General features: G+C 45.3%; 1 protein-coding gene across 2 annotated transcripts in view; it reads left to right on the top strand.

Moving 5' to 3' along the window:
• Window positions 1-22,711, top strand: part of RGS12 (regulator of G protein signaling 12) — a gene marked incomplete at its 3' end in the record, with an annotated part of 381,119 nt that overhangs the window by 339,442 nt on the left and 18,966 nt on the right. For both annotated transcript variants that reach the window (XM_082256416.1, XM_082256415.1), the window contains one exon: window positions 1,762-2,376. In XM_082256416.1, coding sequence (XP_082112542.1) covers window positions 1,762-2,376 — 615 coding nt within the window. The remainder of the gene's footprint in view (window positions 1-1,761; window positions 2,377-22,711) is intronic.

Below are 22,711 nucleotides of genomic sequence, written 5' to 3'. Positions count from 1 at the left end.
CTTCCTTGAACCACTTTTGGTAGGTGCTGACTAGTGATCGACCGATTATTGGCCAAGCCGATATATCGAGGGCCGATATGCACTTCGCCCGATATATCGGAATCGGCCTTTTGATTTAACGATTCTGCCGATATTTCGGGAAAGTGCTTGTACCGGGGAGAAGCCGACGGTCGGCTGTCTTGTAATGACAACCGATGCGGCCGAGATTCCGCTCGGCTGTCATTCCAAGGAGCGGGAGGGGACGCCCGCCTTCCATGGCTCGCCATCCTACCTTCACTGCCGCCGTCTGACCGGGTCTCCATCTGCACCACCACCGTCTGACAGGGTCTCCATTTCTTTGAATTTGGCGCCGCCGAGTACCCAGAAGTGATGACATGACATAACTTCCGAGTACTGGCGGCGCCGAATTAAAAAAACATATAGCATTCAAAACAGCCAAACTTGGCATTTTTAATGCTTTTAAGTGCAGAGGAGGGGTTTGGGGTTTTAGACCCCCAAATCCCTCCACAGAGTACCTGTAGACATTATAAAAAAAAAAAAGTCTGAAAATATCGGCCGATATCAGATAACCAAAATATCGGTATCGGCGGTAAAAAAACGATATCGGTCGATCAACAGTCCTGACCACTGCAGACCGGTAACATCCCACAAGAGCTGCATTTTTGGAGTTGCCCTGACCCAAAATCTTCACGCTTGCCCATTTTTTTTTTCCTGCTTTTAACACATCAACTTCAGGGACAAGATGTTCACTTGCTGCCTAATATATCCCACCCACTTCCAAGTACCATTGTCAGGAGAGAATCTGTGTTATTCACTTTACTTGTCAGAGGTCATAATGGTATGGCTGATCATTGTATCTGAAAGCAGTGATATTTATAGGAAATAATGCGCTGTTTTAGATTGTGTACATTGCTGGGTATTCAAATTAAACCGTGATAAATTCCAATGCTCAGCCTCTAATCCCAGTTGATACCTTCTGAGGGGAAATGCGTCAGGCAGGAGATAGGGGTGTGACGTTAAGGTGCATGTTTTGGTACACGATCTAAGGCAGCGCACTATTTACCCTATAATATCACTACCAGATCCTAGTATTCAAGGAATTTATTAGTGCAGCAGTCTCTGTAATCTAGTGGCTAAGCGCAACCCTCAGGAACAAATACTATCTGAAAGCAGTGTCTTCTATAATTTGGCAGAACCCTAGAGCGCCCAAGGCTACGGGGGGGAGCACCACTCCCCAAAGGTCCATCAGAGGTTGGTGATGTAGATGGCTAAATATCCACCCCCTGTCTACAGAGTAGAGTGAAACCGTTCCCTGGGTTTTTATAAACGGCTCCTCCCATTTCCAGTCTGTTACATGCTGGTAATTAATCTTGCTAGCTTTCTGACACGGTTTAGATTTCCACACTATAGTGCTGAGCTATATTTGCACAGCCTAGGAGCCTCACTTCAAGGATTGCTGAAAACTGCTCTGGTTGCAGTAATATTACCACCAAGCTGAGATGCGCAAGAGGCCGGTGGATGAGTCTTCTTACCAGCATTTATAGAGTGGAAATATCAGTTTTGGGTGGCTAAATCTTTACATTTTTGGGGGATTTGCAGACCCTCTTGGTGTAAAATGCGAAGAAGTTGAAGCTAGAAGCACCAGTTAAAAAAAAAAAAAAAAAAAAAAAAAAGCAAATGAAGGTTAGCAATATTTTGGGATAATGTAAGTCTTTCAGGACATGTGGTTTCTAACTAAAATTTTTCATACCCCCCTTATAGCTTTTTTTGAGATGATTTCAAAAGCACAGAGCAATCGGGCAGAAGACCAGCGTGGCCTCCTAAGGAAAGAAGACCTGGTCCTTCCAGATTTCCTTCGATTGTCACCTCCCGATGAGATTTCCTCAAAACCGGGAGCAGGAAAGACTAGCAGAAAAAAGATGGAGAAGAGCAGCAGCCTTGACAAAGGCACAAATGGTGCTTCCCGTGGGTTCCTAGGATCAAAACAAGACTTCACCCAAAATGGTGCAGATAGGTCTGCCAAGTTCAGTGGGGTGGGGAAAAGGGACAAAGCCGAAATGGTGCCACCTTCTGGAAGGAAGCCGTATGCTCCCTTTAACCCTCCACTGTCTCCAATCCCTCATGTCCAGGACAGACATGCCCCCAGCCGCGAGCGGCAATCTAAAGACTTTTCCAGTGGGACCATTCAGACTGTCGAAGATGACAATGTGGCGGATCTCACCCTAGTGGCGGAAGGAGACATTAGCAGCCCCAATAGCACTTTACTTCCACTGCCCCCAACACCATCGCGCGATGTTAGTAAGCTGTCCGAAGCCAACTTTTCACCCCCTCCTCCCTGCACAGCCAGCCAAGATAGTTCTGGATGTCAGAGATCAGGTATTTCCGGATTTTAAGTTTACATTCTGATTTTACAAACCACTCACTTCCATTTTATGTATATACTTTTTATTTTATTTTGAGTTTTGCACTTTTTAAAATATTGCAGATTTGCACATTGTTTTTATTTGTTTATACAGTATGTATGTATATATGAGGTCGCTGTGCATATCATAACCCTGCTTCAGTGCCCATAAGGCCAGCAGGAACCGTTTACAATTCAAGTGCCAAAACTGTTTACAGAATTAGATCTGCTATAACGCTGGCCACAAACCTTCAGACTGTCTGCAGGATCGGAGGGTATTTATGTTACTTGGAGAGATTGCAGTACTCTCACAACTTGTGTGCTGATACTTTTACATTATTGGCTGCGCTGGAAAATGCTGATTTAAAGTAAAATGATATCAAACTCCTCATTTTAGTTCATAAATCCATATAGAAAACCCATTATATGCTTTTCCAAAATGGAAATTTATTATCTGTAAAAATAACTGGAAATAAGGACTTTATTTGGAGATAATCAGGAAGTGAAAGGAAAATGAACACGAGGTCTCATTGAGGCTGCAAAAAAGTAATAAACTGTAAAGAATTTGTAACATTTTGGAGGTGGGCAGCATTCACATGCCAGACTGGCAAATTAGATTTGTTTTTTAATTTTTTTACATTTTTTATTTAAACGCATCAATGTGCTTTTTTTCCAAATTAAGAGCAGTTAGATCCCTGACGAGTGGAAGTTTTTTTTACAGTTTTTTTTAATATTTTTTTTTAAATGTCGAACATTTAAAAGGCCCCAATCTCCCCTCATTTCACTGTCATGCAGATAAACAAGGTGCACATGACTTTTAAATTTGGAGGTCGTTTTAAACTTTACTTATCTGTACATTTACATATATGATCTCCTTCTGTCTTATGCTGATTTACAATTTGACTGTAGTTTCATTATTTAATTATATATTTTTTGTTTAAAACCATTATCAGCTAAACTCCTTTGAGCACATTTAACAAAGCAGCATTTGTGAGCAACCAATCAGATATCACAGCCAAAACCAGGAAATAGTTGCTACACTACAATGCCATTCAGGATCCTTGTTGGGTTTTTTTTTTCATGGTCTGTAGGTGACAGTAGGGAATTAGATCATATTTAGTTTATTTATTTTTTTTTTTTTACAAAAAAAAAAATATAATATCTCTCACACCAGGTCTGTTGAAGGACTGACCCAATATTGATCAGATTGTATAATTTTGTACATTCATCTGTTATATTTTTTATGTTTAAACATTGATCAAATTGTGGCATAAATTGTATATATATATATATATATTTTATTGCGTTTCGCATTCATCTTTTTTTTTTTTTTTTTTTGTTTTGGAGACCATTGGAGAGGATTGTAATTGAATTTTGATTTCTTGGCACACATGAATTATACTTTTCCTGGTCTTCTGTAAACCGAGCACATCTTATGTTTTGCATGTTTGCCAATAATACCAATGTATAAATATTCTGTATAGTTTTTATCAGTCAATTATTTTTAAAGCAAACCATGTTATAGCAAGTGTGCCTTCTTGACGCATGATCGTGTGTTTCAATATAACTCGTTTTCTGCTGTGATTCCTTGATGATTTGATATTGATTTCAATACACACTATACATTCCTGAAACTTCTTGAAGGCATTCTACCCTTACTGTATAGTAAGTGTGCAGCAGCAGCCATTTTGGAGCTTTGGTATAAAACGGTCTAAAGAAAGGGCGGTTCTTATTGTCTATACCAGCCAATCAGTTTCTCCATTCATTCAGTATTGCATTTGTCAATCAAAGGAAGTCTGGTTGCTGTGCGCAACAAGAAACTTTATTTCACAAGGCGTATGTATGTGAACCAAAAAACCAAAGTGCAATATATCGTAGACCTTCAATGAGATAACTGCATTAGCTTTCATTTTTCAGACTAAGAACATTTCAGAAAGTACAGAAATGATCTGCTGATCTTGCCAGGAATGTAGTGTCTTCCTAAATATTTTATCCACATAGGGAGGGTCTTCCTTGCTTTCTAGAAGTGAAAGAGCTAATGTATCTTTCTTGGTAAACCACTAATCCCATCAACCCATCACACATTGGAGATAAACAAAGGCATTTGATGTGCAGTCTGTCAGCCATGGATCCATCCACAGATACAATGGAGGAGTGAGCATAGCCATCCAAGGACAGGAAGTGTATGTTTGCAGGTTTACCAGTTGAAAACAAAGGAGGAAAAGCCTGTATAAAAAACGAATGCAGCAACCATATCTAAGAAATGGCAAGGTGCAATATATACATTTTTGTTTTTGAGTTAAGATACGCTTTAAGACCACATACACTCAATGTTCATTGCATTCGAAGTGGACTTTTCAAGATGTTGTCATAGCCGAGGCTCCAGTCCAGCCCTAAAATCTGCCATTATTGGCCACCTACTAAAGGCAGTATAGGTCAGTATTGTATAAGATGTAATGTGCTCTGTCCCAGAAATAGCACAGGGTCAGGTAGGGCAATTAGAACAATTTAGAGCCCAACTCCGAGCAAATTTATTTCCCCACCCATGCAGTGGGGCTGTGCCAATCCTCCAGAAAACTGCTCATTCCAGCAGTAGACTTTTCCTGTCTATAGAGCATGCTGACCTCAAGAACAGTCCATTTTCAAGACCGCTGGAGCACAGGGGTGCCAGACCAGTCTTGTGCAGGGAGCATCGGTAAGTCATGTAAGTATATCTCCGCTGTCCTTTCCTCTAGAAGAAAATGAACAGTTAACCCATGGAGTGTGGGCACAGCCCCTCTTATCGTGGCATTGTGCACAGCAGATGCATTATCAATAATGATCCGTTATCACTGAACTAACCCATGATTCAGATGTTAAGTGGAAGTGCTAGCGTGTATTGCACCTTGTGCCCTTAGTGGAAGATAAAACTTGTTCAGGAATTGACAAACTATATTGCCATACATGTTCATGGCTTTTTGTCATATCACCCAGTCATTAGCCAATTAGTCTGAGGATCCAGTTGTGACATCACTGTAGATTATTAGAACCAGTGAGGGTAATAGGAGAACAATTGCAGCTTCTGCTTTCTACTAAAAAGTGGAAATTTACCAGTTGCATGCTGTGTAGAATTGCTATGCTTTAGGAAAAAAAATTGCAGAACAAAATTAAGAAATATAAATGTAGAATAAATGCAGACATAGAAATGCAGGAAAAAATATAGAAGGAAATTTAGCCCCTTGCGAAAATTGTGCTGGAGAAGTAAAATTGGAAACTAATTGGCTGCTTTGGACAAGTATACTTCTTTCCTATGGCATGTTTTTCATACATGTGGTCCAAGCGTCAATATGCCTCTGGAAATGAATATATGGTTGTTAAGCCATCAAAACAGTGACTTTGGTGATAAGAATCTTGTATACATTACACTGATTTCCCATTCAGCATTCAAACTGGCTGCCTTGCTGCACATAAACGTTGTATTCTTTACCTGAAATGTGATGTCACAGTGTAAAGACAACCCCCTTGTAGAATCCCATTAAGATGAATTTCATTCCTTCAGCTGATCTTGTAATACTGCATGTCAATCCAATCTGTAGCCTGTGCTCACACCTTCTTGCTCTGTAGATACCCTGATTGTAGACATTGTGTGTGCATTTTGTACTGATCTTCTCAAAATGTAATAAACTCTTCCCTCCATTCTGCATCTCCCTTGCTTCTTTGTTTCTGCTTCTTTTTGGAGCGTCGATCTCTAACAAATTCATTCTAAAATGAAAAGAACACCATTTTAATATTTATCACATGACCTAATTCAGTTAACACAACCATTAAATTACCTTCAACCTCATGAGTCTGCAGTGTAACTTCTCTGTTTTTTTTTTTTTTAGATCCTTCTATTCAGTCCTGGAAAAATACATATGTACTCCTGCATGAAAGTGTGTGTACTTATATTCTGTAATGGCATGAAAGTGTGTCTATCTACATTCTGTAATGGCATGTTCTTTTCTAATGTGTTCCAACCCCCCCCCCCCCCCCCCATCTGCCAGAAGTTTCCACTATAGGGTGAATTTTCAAAAACTGAACATTTATTGCATTCTCTAGTTCTTAGAGTTTAAGTGCTGCCTTCCCAACACACAGGTTAGCGCACTCATGATATACACTATTTGCATGCTTTAAATCCTCCCTAAATAAACCCATTCCCTTTCCCTAGACCTGAAGGTCTTTGTGTTTTAAATTTAAAGACAACCCTGGGGCTTTGTGCCAGATCAAGAGTTTGGGACCATCTTTTTCTTTTATAATTAACTTAGGGGCTATTCTTGTGAGAATAATATGCTATCAGTCATAGACTAATGCGAGTTGGGGTCTGCCATACCCTTTCTATTTTTGCCCACTATGATTGGACATTGATTATTTTATTTTGACCCATATACAAAAACTTGGAGTGTTGCTGAAAGCACTGCAAAACTTCCCCCTGCAGTCCAAAGCACAGATCAGGTGCCAACATTCAAACAAGCTCATCCAGGCTATCTGAAGCAGATCGGAATACAGAGGGTAGGTAGAAACCCTGCACACCAAAACCCAGCCACTGAATAGAGCTAAAAATATGGCCTGAACTACTCCTGGCAATGCTCCTCTGACATGCTGCTCCCTGCCTAATGGACTTAATCATGGAGATTATAGCGAAACAGAGGAGCATAACCAGGAGGAGTTCAGGTGAAGTCGTATTTCACCTCCTATATAGTGGCTGGGTTCCGGTGTGCAGCGTTTCTACCGTCTGTCTTCCATTGATCATTTTAGAACTGAAGAACCATTGAGCATGACTCTGTATAGACACTGTATAATAGCCTGTGTGTCTCACTATATGGGACAGTAGATGTGTTGGCATGTGGCTGCAACCTGCATTTACATCAATGACAACATGCTGCTCATTGTGTACGACCTACCTGGACTAGTATTTCTGTGGGTTACAGCCAGGGTGTTAAACACAAGCTAAAAGTGAAGCTGATTTGCTCTCATTTGTAGTGCGTATTGAGGATTCTTTAGGTTCTGCAATCTGGTGAGTGTTCGGAAAATATGCACCATTCAGTCCTTTTCTGCCATATTTCTGGAGCCTTAAGCCAGTTATATGTGGATCAAAATCCAGCAGGTACTGGCTGAATTTTGATCGATACATAAACCTCTGTACAACGGGGGTGCTCATGTATGGATCCCCTTTTGTACAACCACTCTGGCGGGTTTTTCCCAAGGGATCAGTGCTGCCGGCGATAGCTGGGAACACTGATCATTGTGTTCTGATGGCAGGGAAGATTCACTGCCCTGAGAACACCATAGCACAGTGGGAGGGATTCCATCATCCACATCGAATGTGTGGATGGGGGAATCGGCACATTTTGTTGAACCTCTGGTTGAACAAAAAACAAATGTATAATTTATGTTGACTATGAGTGACTTTGACAAGGGCCGCATTTTGATAGCTGGTTGACTGGGTCAGAGCAACTCCAAAACTGCAGCTCTAGTGAGATGTTCCTGTTTTTTTTTTTTGCAGTGGTCAGGACTGACAAAAAGTAGTCCAAGGAAGGAAAGCCAGGGAAACGGTGACAGGGTCATGGGCAGCCAAGGCACGTGGTGAGGGAAGGCTGGCCTGTGTAGTCCAATCCAACAAAAGCACTACTGTAGGTCAGAATGCTAAAAAAGTTAATGCTGGTTCTGACAGGTTTCAGAACACAGTGCATCGCAGTTTGTTGTGTATGGGGTTGCAGACCAGTCAGGGTGTCCATGCTGGCGTGTCTACACCCAAAAGCACCTACAATGGCCATGTGAGTATCAGAACTGGGCTGCCGAGCAATGGAAGAAGGTGTCTGAGGTGTTGTCTTGGCCTCCAAATTCTCCAGATCCCAATCCAATGGAGCGTCTGTGGGTTGAGCTGGAAAAACAAAGTCTGATCCATGGAGGCTCCACCTCACAACTTAAAGTACTTAATGGATCTGCTACTGACGGCTTGGTTCCAGATACCACAGAATACCTTCAGAGGGCTAGTGAAATCCATGCTTCAACAGGTTATGACTGTTTTGTCAGTGAAAGGGGGGGACCTACTCTGCATGGTGGGTGGTCATAATGGTATGGCTGCTCAGTATATACAGGTCCCTCTCAAAAAATTAGCATATTGTGATAAAGTTCATTATTTTCTGTAATGTACTGATAAACATTAGGCTTTCATATATTTTAGATTCATTACACACAACTGAAGTAGTGCAAGCCTTTTATTGTTTTAATATTGATGATTTTGGCATACAGCTCATGAAAAACCAAAATTCCTATCTCAAAAAATTAGCATATCATGAAAAGGTTCTCTAAACGAGCTATTAACCTAATCATCTGAATCAACTAATTAACTCTAAACACCTGCAAAAGATTCCTGAGGCTTTTAAAAACTCCCAGCCTGGTTCATTACTCAAAACCGCAATCATGGGTAAGACTGCCGACCTGACTGCTGTCCAGAAGGCCATCATTGACACCCTCAAGCAAGAGGGTAAGACACAGAAAGACATTTCTGAATGAATAGGCTGTTCCCAGAGTGCTGTATCAAGGCACCTCAGTGGGAAGTCTGTGGGAAGAAAAAATTGTGGCAGAAAACGCTGCACAACGAGAGGAGGTGACCGGACCCTGAGGAAGATTGTGAAGAAGGACCGATTCCAGACCTTGGGGGACCTGCGGAAGCAGTGGACGGAGTCTGGAGTAGAAACATCTAGAGCCACCGTGTACAGGCGTGTGCAGGAAATGGGCTACAGGTGCCGCATTCCCCAGGTCAAGCCACTTTTGAACCAGAAACAGCGGCAGAAGCGCCTGACCTGGGCTACAGAGAAGCACCACTGGACTGTTGCTCAGTGGTCCAAAGTACTTTTTTCGGATGAAAGCAAATTTTGCATGTCATTCGGAAATCAAGGTGCCAGAGTCTGGAGGAAGACTGGGGAGAGGGAAATGCCAAAATGCCTGAAGTCCAGTGTCAAGTACCCACAGTCAGTGATGGTCTGGGGTGCCATGTCAGCTGCTGGTGTTGGTCCACTGTGTTTTATCAAGGGCAGGGTCAATGCAGCTAGCTATCAGGAGATTTTGGTGCACTTTATGCTTCCATCTGCTGAAAAGCTTTATGGAGATGAAGATTTCATTTTTCAGCACGACCTGGCACCTGCTCACAGTGCCAAAACCACTGGTAAATGGTTTACTGACCATGGTATTACTGTGCTCAATTGGCCTGCCAACTCTCCTGACCTGAACCCCATAGAGAATCTGTGGGATGTTGTGAAGAGAAAGTTGAGAGACGCAAGACCCAACACTCTGGATGAGCTCAAGGCCGCTATCGAAGCATCCTGAGCCTCCATAACACCTCAGCAGTGCCACAGGCTGATTGCCTCCATGCCACGCCGCATTGAAGCAGTCATTTCTGCAAAAGGATTCCCGACCAAGTATTGAGTGCATAACTGAACATAATTATTTGAAGGTTGACTTTTTTTGTATTAAAAACACTTTTTTTTTTTATTGGTCGGATGAAATATGCTAATTTTTTGAGATGGGAATTTTGGTTTTTCATGAGCTGTATGCCAAAATCATCAATATTAAAACAATAAAAGGCTTGCACTACTTCAGTTGTGTGTAATGAATCTAACATATATGAAAGCCTAATGTTTATCAGTACATTACAGAAAATAATGAACTTTATCACAATATGCTAATTTTTTGAGAGGGACCTGTATTTGTATACATTTTTTTTTTTTTTTTTTTTTTGTATTGCTGATCCCTCATGCCTATAAGCAGTGGATCTGATCACTGATCATTCAAATTTCAGTTTTTCTCATGGTAAGTTATAAATCCTTTTTATTTATAACCTGTACACTTATTTCTCTTTCATTCGACGGACAAAGCGTTCCATAAATCATAACTACTGGGTTATATTGCCTCCTCCAGGAGTAGGACTAGGCAGAACAAAAACACCTGGCTACGCCCATGGGCCGTCCTTAGCTTGGTATTTAACCCCCCCCTCTCTGCTCTAGGTAATCGGTTTAATCTGTCTAGTCAGGAGTAAGGACCTAGGCTCCTAACTGGGATCTCTGGTCCTAGCAATTTTTTTTTCTCCTTCCTTACATCTTTTTAGGTTTTTTTCTCCCGGGAGATCTTCAATCAACTGCCCGGCTGGGCGATGGGCTCGATGATCTAGATCCATTTGTCACCCCAGCCCAGCCAGCGAGCACATGCAGACCGCAGCTATGCGCTAGGTCGGCCGCGACATAGCTTCGCAGACAGAGGCTGGCTCGCCAGTTAAACGTCTTGCAGGGTCGCATACGACTGGGCTTGGGTCTTAGTCGCATCGGTCTCTTGGCCGACAGCTCCCCTACTTTGTTGACGAGGATTCTGTCTGGAGCATTACCCGCACCATGGAAGGGTAAGTACAGCCCCCACCCCCTCTCCTGGTGTGGGTTTTTTTTTTTTTTTTTGGGGGTGGATGCGGGTAACCTCCAGGGACGGTTGGACCTGGTTCTCTCCTTACAAATCTTTCAGTGAGCTGGGCTTTCCCCTCTTCCTTTTCCCCCTGTCTGACCTGGAGTCTGGTGGGGGTCCCAGGGCAGAGGATGCAGCGGAGACCCCTAGGGTCTCACCCACTATCTCCACTCTGTAAGGGTCCTGGGATAGTGTGTCCTGCCCTGGTAGCCTTAAGGGGGGTCTCAGTGTAGGAGACCCCTAGGTGCATGCCCCACTGTTTGCAGTGTGGGTATATTGGGGGGTCCCAGTGCAGAGATCGGTGCAGAGTGCGCAGTGGAGTCTCCCCTAATGTGTGTCCTACCTTTAAGAGGGGGTCCCCTTGCAGAGGGTGCAGCGTTTAGAGGGCACAGGGAAGATTCTGGCAGCCCGATGATGTCACGGGGGCCATTTTCCCTAAGTCTGGCTGGTCTCCAGCTGTCAGCCATGTTTGTATAGCCTAATGTCACAGGGGCCATTTTCCCTTAGTCCGGGAGACGCTGGAGACGGAACCGCAGCTTACCATGGTTGCACTGACAATGGACCTGTAGTCCTTAGTGTCCCGGACGGAAGTGGTGTGTGGGCAAAGGCCCAGGAGGGATCGTCCCCTGCCTTTCCCTGCTCACTCTGTCATATCCGATTGTGAGGATAATTCCTCCAAGGTCGCAGCAGTGAATGAAAAAGCGCTGGTAGACTCGCTTATCACTGCAGTGCGTGAGACTTTAAAAATGGAGGATGCGGCTGATGTAGCCATAGACGTGGCTGTGTCGTTTGGTACACGTAAGTCACCTCGCACTCCAAAGGCATTTCCTTTATGTGCCTTATTTTGACAAGTGTTTCTGTAAGGAATGGGAACAACCAAAATGTTGTGGTCCCCAAACTTTTTGCTGTACGTTACCCTTTTGAGGAGTCCCTTTTAAAAAAAAGTGGACTAGTCCACCAGTGGTGGACCCTCCTGTTTCCAGGTTGAACAAAGCTACCATGATCCCAGTAGAGGAATCCCCATCTTTTTGAGGACCCGGCTGACAGGAAAGCAGTGGCTGTGGCACGCAGCATGTTTACTATGGCTCGTTCAACATTGCGGGCAGTCTTTGCTTCACCCCTGGTGTCTCATCCTAACTGAATGGGCCAAGCTTTTGTGTCAGGGCCTGGGGAGTGCGCAGGTCCCTGCTGTTTGTTAATTTAGTGGACCAGTTGGTCCATGGGCTGAAGTTTATTTGTGATGCAGCTTTGGATACACCTCTGCTGTCCAAACCTTTTTGTTTCAACCATGGTAATTAGGCACATGCTGTGGCTTAAGAATTGGTCCGCAGACCAAGCCTCTAAGAAACCTCTTATTGATCTGGCCTTTTAAAGGCGATCGCCTGTTTGGAGCTACCCTGGATGACATCATTAAGGGTATCACGGGGGGGGGGGGGGGAGTACCTTCCTGCCACAGTCTAGGAAAGGGAAGGAGCCTTGTAGCAGACAGGGGCACTCCTTCTCAGCACATAGAAAATTATTTTGTTCTTCTGGGATCGGAGAATAAGGGAAATCGAACTTTCAAATCTTCCCTGGGAAATTCCAAACATCCTTGATCTGGTAAGCCTAGAGCTAGCTTCTTCGTACCCACAGACAAGACCCCTTCCGCATGAAGGTCTGCCCTCACCCATTATTGGGATGGGGGGACATCTTCGCTGGTTTCCGGCCACGTGGACCTACTTCATAAGGTTCTACCCCCCATCCCTGTCCTAGGAATTGATTGATTTACCTAGGTCTGATTCAAATTCTGTCCAGGGTGGTCTTTCCTCTGGATAAACTTCAGGAACCCACTGCCGTGATTCACTGGCTGCTGTCAACCAGTTCTCTCTCCTATTTTGCATACAGGTTCTGAGTCTGGTGGTATCCACCTTCAAGACAGTTCTGTTTGCACAGTCCTACATGCAGCTCCTTTAGCAGGTTTGGCTCCACAGGAGGATACCAAGGTTCGTGGCTAGATCACAGGTTCCTCTGGCAGACGCCGCAAGCGTCAAAGGGCCACGGTAAGGCCAGTATCGGTATCAGCCTTGGCTCAGGCTTCTGCCGCAATTCCTGCGAGGAATCAAGGGTGAGGATCTTCCAATCAGTCTGGTGGCCATAAACATCCCTTGGGGGCTTCCTCTCAGAGAAGACCAGTTGTCCCAAGGGCTGATTTACTATCCTGCTTTACAGGCGCTGGTTTTAATGGCTTAGCTATTGTAAGCCAGGTACTGAGGGATAGAGGTCTGTCTGGATCAGTGATCCCTACTATGGTAAAGGCGAGGAAGTAGTCTTCTTGGTGTGAGTCGATTGGCCCTTTTCTGTGGCTCGGATCTTAACCTTTCTTCAACAGGGTGTTGATCAGAAGTTGGCCTTGAGTACCACCAAGGACCAGGTGTCTGCCCTGGCAATCTTCTTTCAGCGAACCCTAGCCATGCACTCTTTAATTCCTACCTTCATTCAGGGGCCTCGACAAGTGTACCTGTATGGCCTGTTTTGCCACCATTGGATTTAAATTTAGTACTTTTAGTTCTCCAGAAACCTCCATTTGAGAATTTGAGTCCTTTCGGAGGTCAGACTCGCTTTTTGTGGTTACAGACAGATCAAAAAAAGGACTGGCCGCTTCTTTGGCTACCATCTCCAGAAGGATCAGACGGATGGTGATTCGGGCCTATTCCATTAAAGGTCAGGTTTCACCTTTCCCTGGCATATTCTACTCTGGGGCTGAGTGCTTCTTGGGCCTTCTGTCATCGGGCATCAATATCGCAAGTTTGCAAGGCGGCCACTTGGCCATCCGTGCATACCTTCACAAAATTCCATAAGGTAGATACTTTGGCATCTGCGGATGCTTCTTTTGGCTGCAAAGATTTGCAGGCTGCTGTTTAAGAGGGGCTGTTCCCTCTTAAAGGGGTGTTTTTCTTTAAACTTTTATTTTTCAGATGGGGCTCCTGTGACCCAGTTTAAGGCTCCTGTGTCCTGGTTAAGGGCTCTTATGTTTAGCCTTGGGTTACCCCCCCCCCTTTTCCTTTTGGCACTGCTTTTGAATGTCCCAGTAGTTATGATTTATGGAGCGCTGTGTCCGTCGATGAACGAAAGAGAAAATGTGATTTCTCTATCGCTCATTGACAGACGTAGTCTTCTTGATTCTCAAGAGCTGGGTTATGTTGTCTCCGCAGGAGTAGGACTAGGCAGAATGACAAAACGTTCTGGCTCCACCCTAGGGGGCAGTCCCTGAGGGTATATCCTCCCTCTCTCTGCTACAGGGAATCAGTTTTTTTCTGTCTAGTCAGGAGTAAGGACCTAAGCTCCTTGCTGGGATCTTTTTGGTCCTGGCAAGACTTTTTTTCTTTAAGAAAAAGACATTTTTTAGGTAGTTTTCTCCAGTGTTTTTTTCCTGTGAGATCTTCAAGCAAAAATGCCGGACTGGGCGACACTTGTGGTCACCCCAGCCGGCCTACGAGCGCGTGCAGACCAGGCATTGCGCTTGGTCGGCCGCGACATATTCAAGTAAGTATGCGGGGCCGGGCGACGGGCTGGATGTGAGATCCAGTGGTCACCCCGGTTTCTGCCTAAAAGCGCGTGCAGACCAGTGCGCTGAGTCGGCCGCGACGGAGTCCCAGTAAAGGGACTGACTTTGCGAGTTAAAAGCTCGCTTGGACGCCAGGACCAGAGAGTCGAGGCGTCCACAAACCCCCACCCCGGTGGAGAGGGTATTATGAAAAGAGGGTGCCTGTCGGTTCGGTATGGTGAGTAAAACGTTCCCTTTTTTTCCTCATTTGTGAGGCAGTATATATTATGGGCCCCTCCATATATGGTCAGTATATATCTGACACTTACAAGTCCCCCTTGTAATACAGCATGTGTTTGTGGGAAGTGGACTTGGTTCAAGAGCTAACACTCTACCCAGCAGACTGTAACATTACAGCAGACATAGGAGCTATAATCCTACCTTATGTGCAGTGTATCTCTGTAGATCCATATGTCACCTCTCAGCAGAGTGCAGGTGGATGTGCTGGGAAGACGATATCGGCGGTCCGCCGCCATTTTGCCGTAGACCGAATGCATATATGTCCTCAGGTCACGCCGGCCGCCATGTTTTTGGAGTCTTATGTCTCTTCTATGGGGGCGGCCATGTTTTGTGAGCCCAGCTTCCTCGTGGAGGGCTGGGAACGCCGGAGGGCGTACACAGGGGGCGGAGCCACGCCTTCTGCCCGGGAAAAAGCAAACAGCTCCTTCCAGTCTGTGTAAGACAGACGCTGGCTGCAGTTTGTTGGAAACTGCACTGCATCGGTTGGTGAGCCTTGGGGGTCCCTCTCTCTCTCTCTGGGATCGAGAAGCAGGTACTCTGAGGGGCGCTATTGCACTAGGGGGAGACACACAAAAAAAAAAAAAAAGAGTTTTTTTGTTTATTGCTGGCAAAGTGTCCTGTATTAACATGAACCCTGCCACTCATGTATCTCCTCCGGATCCCCTCGAGGGGTCTGCGGGATCCTCCAGCACCCCATTGACAATTGAATCTTTGTCAGCTATTATGGAAACTTTTGTGTCCCGGGTGGAAGTGGCTTGTCAGGGACAGGGCGCAAGAAAGCGACCCCCGCCTAACCCCTTATTATCTGAAACCTCGGATTCAGACTCTGAGCCTATTTCTGCAGTTGCAGGTACTTCATCTGGTATTGGTGTCTCGGGTCCTGTCTCTTCAGACAGTGAGGAGGATGTTTCGGCATCTGCCATAGCCCGAGAGGAAGCGTTGGTAAACGCACTCATTGTATCTGTTCAAGAGACTTTAAGGTTACAGGGTATTCCATCAGAAATAGCTGAAACTGAGATCCCTTTTGGGACTAAAAAGCGCATCAAAGTGGCAAAGGTTTTTCCATTGCCCAAATGTTTTGGCAATCCAATCGATGAAGAATGGCGTCTGCCAAAACGCACTTTTAATATTTCCAAACGCATTGACAGGCGTTATCCGTTTGAGGAAACCCTTATTAAGAAATGGACAGAACCACCTGTGGTGGATTCACCTATTGCTAGATTGAATAAAGCCACGGTTATTCCTTTAGAAGACGCTCCGTCTTTTAAAGATCCAGTGGATCGCAAGATAGAAGCTATGTCTCGCACCATGTTTTCCTTGATTGGATCAGCTTTCAGGCCAATAATTGCTATTGGTCTGGTTTCGCAGGCTGTAACTGAATGGACCAAGTGGTTACGCCGGGACTTAGAAGAAGTCCCTCAGGCGGTATCAGATTTGTTGGAACAAATGATACAGGGGTTACAGTTTGTATGTGATGCGGCGTTAGACGCCACTCCATTAATGGCGCGAGCATCAGTCTCAGCAGTGGTTCTCAGGCGTACACTGTGGCTAAAAGGTTGGATAGCCGACCAAGGTTCCAAAAAAGCATTGGCTAATATCCCCTTTTCAGGAGAGCGTCTATTTAGAGCCAACTTAGATGAGATCATTAAGGATCTCACCGGTGGAAAAAGCACCTTTTTACCGCAAAATTTTAAAGGTAGAGGAACTCGTCAAAGACGAGGGCCTTCTTTTTCTGCTCACAAGAGGTTTTTTCGTCCAGCGGGTGAAAAAACTAAGTCCTCCAAGCCTCCTGCAGGAGGCGTCAGGGGTCGTTGGTCGGGCAAGCAAAAGCCCGCCCCCTCCAGACCTGAAGATAAACCATCCAAAGCCTGAAGGTGCGCCCCCACCCATAACTGGGGTGGGGGGACGTCTTCGCCGGTTCCCGGATCCATGGCTTTCCAGAATCCCGGACAAATGGGTTTGCGAAGTCATAAAGTCAGGGTACAAGATCGAGTTTCGATCTCTCCCACCGGCGCGATTCTTCCCTTCCAATATCCGACTATCTCCGGATCGTCTAGAAGATCTGCGGAGAGCAGTCACAGATCTACTACAACAAGGAGTGGTAGTCCACGTTCCTTGGACAGAACGGTTTCAAGGGTTTTATTCAAACCTGTTTACAATACCCAGGAAAGAGGGCAAAGTGTGTCCAATTCTGGACTTAAGAGCGCTCAATTCTTTCGTCAACATAAGAAGATTCAGAATGGAGTCCATTTGCACGGTAGCAGCCTTCCTGCATCCAGGGGATGTCTTAGCGTCCATAGACATCAAGGACGCCTATCTTCACATTCCCATTTTCGCAGGACATCAGCGTTTTCTACGCTTTTCCGTAGAGGAGAACCACTATCAGTTTGTGGCGTTACCTTTTGGTCTCGCCACGGCTCCGCGGGTCTTCACAAAGGTGTTGGCCCCAATGTTGGCACTTCTGCGCCAAAGAGGTATATCGATTCTAGGTTACCTAGACGATCTTCTGCTTCATGCAGAATCTCCTCAGACCTTGCTACAAAACATAGAAATTACTATGATTTCTTTACAGGAATTCGGGTGGCTGGTGAACCAGCAAAAGTCTTTTCTGGTTCCCACCCAGAGGCGCGAATATCTGGGTCTAATTCTAGACACAGTCAGGACGAGAGTTTTCCTTCCGGTAGGGAAACTTCGAAAGATTCAATCAGCCGTCCAGTTGTTACTGTCCAACAGCTGGTCTTCCCTTTGGACGTGCATGAGGGTTCTGGGGTTGATGGTGGCTTCATTCGAAGCAGTCCCATTTGCCCAGTCCCATACCCGAATTCTTCAGCAAGAGATTCTTCTCAGATGGAATCGGAATCCGGAATCCCTGGACAATCAGATACGATTGAGCAAACAGACCAGAGAGTCTCTGGTTTGGTGGCTTCGGTCTCCAATGCTCAGCCAGGGAAAGTCATTTCTGCCAATATATTGGACGATAGTGACCACGGAGGCCAGTCTATCCGGATGGGGAGGAATTCTTGGTCAGTTATCTGTCCAGGGACTTTGGTCCCCGGAAGAATCCAGATTACCGATAAATGTATTGGAACTGAGAGCGATCAGACTTTGTCTGATTCACTGGACCGAGCAGCTTCAGGGCAGCCCGGTTCGGATCCAGTCGGACAATGCCACGGCCGTGGCTTATGTCAATCATCAGGGGGGCACCAAGAGTGTCCGAGCGGCCAAAGAAGTGGCTTGCATTCTTCGCTGGGCGGAACAATTTGTTCCAGCAATCTCTGCGGTGTTCATTCCGGGGGTGGAGAATTGGCAGGCAGATTATCTCAGCCGTCAGACCCTGGATCAGGGGGAATGGTCCCTCCATCCAGACGTTTTCCACCAGTTGTGCCTACGGTGGGGCACCCCGGATGTGGATCTGTTGGCATCACGATTCAACAGGAAAGTTCAGAGATTCGTGGCTCGCTCCCGCGATCCTCTAGCAGAAACCGCAGACGCACTGATCGCCCCGTGGGGGCAATACCAGCTAATATATGCCTTCCCTCCTCTCGCGTTACTGCCAAGACTTCTTCGCAGGGTAGAGGAGGAAGGAATCCCAGTAATCCTGGTAGCTCCGGACTGGCCTCGTCGAGCTTGGTACGCCGACATGGTCAGACTGGTGGCGGACGTCCCATGGAGACTTCCTCTCAGGGAGGATCTACTGTCTCAGGGACCGATCTTCCATCCTGCTTTACGATCGCTGGCTTTAACGGCCTGGCTATTGAGACCCAGGTGCTGAAGGACAAAGGTTTGTCAGCTTCAGTTATTCCTACTCTAGTTGAAGCAAGGAAAGCGACTTCCAGAAAGATTTATCATCGCACATGGAAGTCCTACATTGCATGGTGTGAACCTTTTGGGTTCCGTCCTCGGTCTTATTCGATTAGTCGAATATTGGCTTTTCTGCAACAAGAGGTTGAGCAGAAACTGGCCTTGAGTACTATCAAGGGTCAGGTCTCAGCATTAGCCATCTTCTTTCAGAAGCCTTTGGCTACTCATTCCTTGGTGCGGAATTTCATCCAGGGGGTGCGACATCTGGCTCCGCCAGTGCACGCGCCGTTACCCCCCTGGGATCTTAATTTAGTGTTGTCGGTTCTTCAGAAACCTCCCTTTGAAGATATTAGGGAGATTCCTCTACCCACGTTGTCCCAGAAGGTGGCCTTCTTGGTGGCTATTACTTCTGCACGCAGGGTGTCAGAACTGGCCGCATTATCTTGTCGTTCACCATATCTGGTGGTTCATAGAGATAAGGTGGTTCTTCGTCCGAATCCATCCTTCCTACCAAAAGTGGTTTCAGAATTTCATCTGAATGAAGAAATTGTATTACCTTCCCTGTGTCCTAAGCCCAGTCATCCTCGGGAATTTGCTTTGCACTCCTTGGATGTGGTCCGGGCGATCAGGGTATACTTGAAAACGACAGACTCGTTTCGCAAGACGGATTCACTTTTTGTGATCCCAGATGGACCCAAAAAGGGGTTGCCTGCATCTGCCGCGACCATTTCCAGATGGATCAGACAGACGGTAGTACAGGCTTATTCTATTAAGGGTCGGGAGCCCCCGTTCCCTGTTAAGGCGCACTCCACTCGGGCACTTAGTGCGTCATGGGCCTTTCGCCATCAGGCGTCAGTGGTCCAGGTGTGCAAGGCGGCTACCTGGTCGTCGGTGCATACCTTCTCTAAACATTATAAAATTGATGTAATGGCATCGTCTGATGCCTCATTTGGCCGCAAGGTTTTGCAGGCCGCAATTTGAGGAGACCAGTGGTCTACCTCGAGGGTTTTTTTTTTTCCGTTGGAAAATTTTTTCATTTAGTCTCATTCTTTGTTTATAATGAGCCTTTAAAACTTCTAGTTTGGCACCGGTTGGGCCTACTAGATTGGATTTGATTTTGTCAATCCCACCCCTCATTTGTGGCACTGCTTCTGGATGTCCCAGCTCTTGAGAATCAAGAAGACTACGTCTGTCAATGAGCGATAGAGAAAAATGGATTTTTGTAAGAACTTACCGTAAAATCCTTTTCTCTTAAGCTCATTGACAGACGTAGTACCCGCCCCTCTATCATTGAGTTGGGTTGGGTTAATTTCTCTGTACTGCTTTAAACAGAACTGATTCCCTGTAGCAGAGAGAGGGAGGATATACCCTCAGGGACTGCCCCCTAGGGTGGAGCCAGAACGTTTTGTCATTCTGCCTAGTCCTACTCCTGCGGAGACAACATAACCCAGCTCTTGAGAATCAAGAAGACTACGTCTGTCAATGAGCTTAAGAGAAAAGGATTTTACGGTAAGTTCTTACAAAAATCCATTTTTTTTGTACTTACTGTAAAATCCATTTCTCTGAGTTCATCAACGGCCACAGCACCCACCCCTCTATGGAGTTCTGATACTTCTAAAACTGCTTGCTACTAAACTGATTACCTAGAGCAGAGAGGGGGGGGGGGGTTATATACCAAGCTGAGGACGGCCCATGGGTGTAGCCAGGTGTTTTTTTTTTTTGTTTTTTTTTTTCTACCTAGTCCTACTCCTGGAGGAGGCAATATAACCCAGTAGTTATGATTTATGGAGCGCTGTGTCCATTGATGAACTCAGAGAAATGGATTTTACGGTAAGTACAAAAAAAAATCCCCCCCAATTTTTTGTCTTTGAAGCTGCATATTCGAAAACGGATATGGAGATTATCGCTCAGATTTCAAACAGCCTGTTACAAACAGATGAATTAAGAGATAACATGGTAAAATATTTCAGAGAGAAAAATATACAGTAGGCATTATAGTCTGGTAAGATTACAACCCTGTTGTACTGTGGTTGTCTATATCCATTGCAAAATATTATTTTGCTGGACTCTTAAAGAAGACCTGAAGTCTGGAAGCTGTGCCCAAAAAAAAAGGCTGGCAGAGGGAAAAGGACTAGTCACCAGTATTGCCTGCATTCTCCCTGCAGCTGACCCCCCCCCCCCCATTACAGACTTGCAATGCCTTGTTCTACACTCTTTGTATTGAGGCTGCCATTATTGTAGAGGCAGGACTTTGCATCCTCATGTCTGAACTTCCAGTGAGGAAAGCAGCACAATGCATTTGATGTTACACTGCAGATACACAGATGTGAGACTGGGCACAGGAGTGCCTAGGCACCTTCACATACCAGGAAGTGCACAGTTTTTATTTCCAATAACAATTCAAGACAAAAGGTACATTTCTTTCTTGTCCATTTAAGTTGTAAACCAGCCCCCATATAACCTCTTCCCTACCCAGCATGCTTCAGTTTTTGCTAGTGTTCTAGGAGGTTGAAAAAAAAGTCTGACATCTTTTTGATAGCCTTCTAACCTTGGTTATACTGCTGGTATTGCTTTAGTATATTTATTCAAGACTTTGCCATACGTCACAACATAGAATCTCCGCAATAGCTTTGGAGACTTTACTCAAAATGTGCAGAAATGGACGTATAGGGCTGGCCAGAAATGTGGCCTTCTGTACTGGGCTCTGCATTGTAGCGCTTTCCAGGTCTGAGTGTACAATGCTAGCCATGGAGTGCTTTCCATGCCTACAGCAGTGGCACAGACCCAGATTTAACCCTGCCTTTGTAGATTCAATTAGTTAGGGTGGTTGGGCTGTGAGCTACCTTACTGTATTTCCCCACCACCACTGTTTTACTGTGGTAAGTGGTTAAGGCTGAGGGATCAAGAGCTGATATCAGTTGTTCGGTGTAGCACTGTGCATTCATACACTGTGCTCTTTCTTGCCATTCTGCCTGGAGTAAGAATCATCCCACTGCTGCTTCTGAACACCAGGTGGATCTTCCATTGATTTTCTTTGCCTGCCTATAGTGATTTTGTCACCTCCAGCTGCTTGGGGCCCTTAGCCACATTTAGACTAGGTTTGTGAGTATTGTTGCAGTACAGCTATGTAGACGCAAGATGTCTTAGCTAATACACACAAAGAACAGCCTCACTGTCACAGGTGATCTCAGTCCATAATTCCATACACTTCATACTGATTCTGTTGGCGCTTATCCGGCATCCCCAGAAGAAACAGATACCTGCAATCCACAATGGGAGACTCCTATCATTGGGACCTCTTTGCAGAGTCTCCTGCAGCTCCATCAGGTGACCCTGAAGCCTCCCTCATGTCCACAGGGACCTCTATGTCAACCATGGACTTCCCATCTGTTTGTGACTAGTTACCTGAACAATCTAAGCGCCCTGGTGCCGTGCCATCTCCCAGAGAGTCATCCTGTGATCCTCCTGAGCCCCAAAATCAAGTTGATCCTAATGGACTAATTGCAATCTCTGATTTAGAGTCCCTATTGTGTTCCTTGAAAGAAACTAAAATTGAGCCACCTGCTGACTCGGCTTTATAAGGAATTGCCTCAAACCTAATTGATGCTGTGTGTTCTACATTAGAGCTGGAGGATCAGCTGGACTGCTAAGACTTACTGTTACACCCATTGTTTGAGTCATATTCCTGTAAAAACCCTGATGGATCTTGGCCCCCTTCCTGACCATGTTGGAGCTCTTCTCCTTTGAGCGGAAGCTTATAAATTGGTGGTCTCCTCCCACTATATATGCACTCGTTATCCATGTTAATAGACACACCACACCAGACAAGTTAGAGGTGTTCTCACATTTTGGGATTTTACGGACAGCTAAATTCCCTATGTCGAATCAGATCCCAGTTTGAATTGACTATAGTAAATTTCCGTCCAGTTATGGTGGTGATTTAATTTGCAAAACTGTGTCAAAATGTATAGACTTTCCTAAAGGAGACCTCTCCATTGCTAGGGCAGACCCTTGGCTCATTGAGCAATTGTAGAAAAGTCTGGTGGCTTGTGCTTAAGTTGCGATGGTTTGTTGCAAGCATTAAAAATGTGTGTCTATTATGGAACGGGAGTTTTTATGCATAGGGCACTTCTGTTGTGTGCCATAGACCTTCAGGTGTTCTATCGAGGAGTTGGAGAAAGCCCACCCTACTTTATCTCCCATTGCAGTCAGACATA

This window comes from Pelophylax lessonae (assembly GCF_965119305.1).
Source record: "Pelophylax lessonae genome assembly, chromosome: 1".
NCBI lineage: Eukaryota > Metazoa > Chordata > Amphibia > Anura > Ranidae > Pelophylax > Pelophylax lessonae.
The sequence above is the reverse complement of the archived record's forward strand: the minus strand, read 5'-3'. Positions and strand labels throughout refer to the sequence as shown.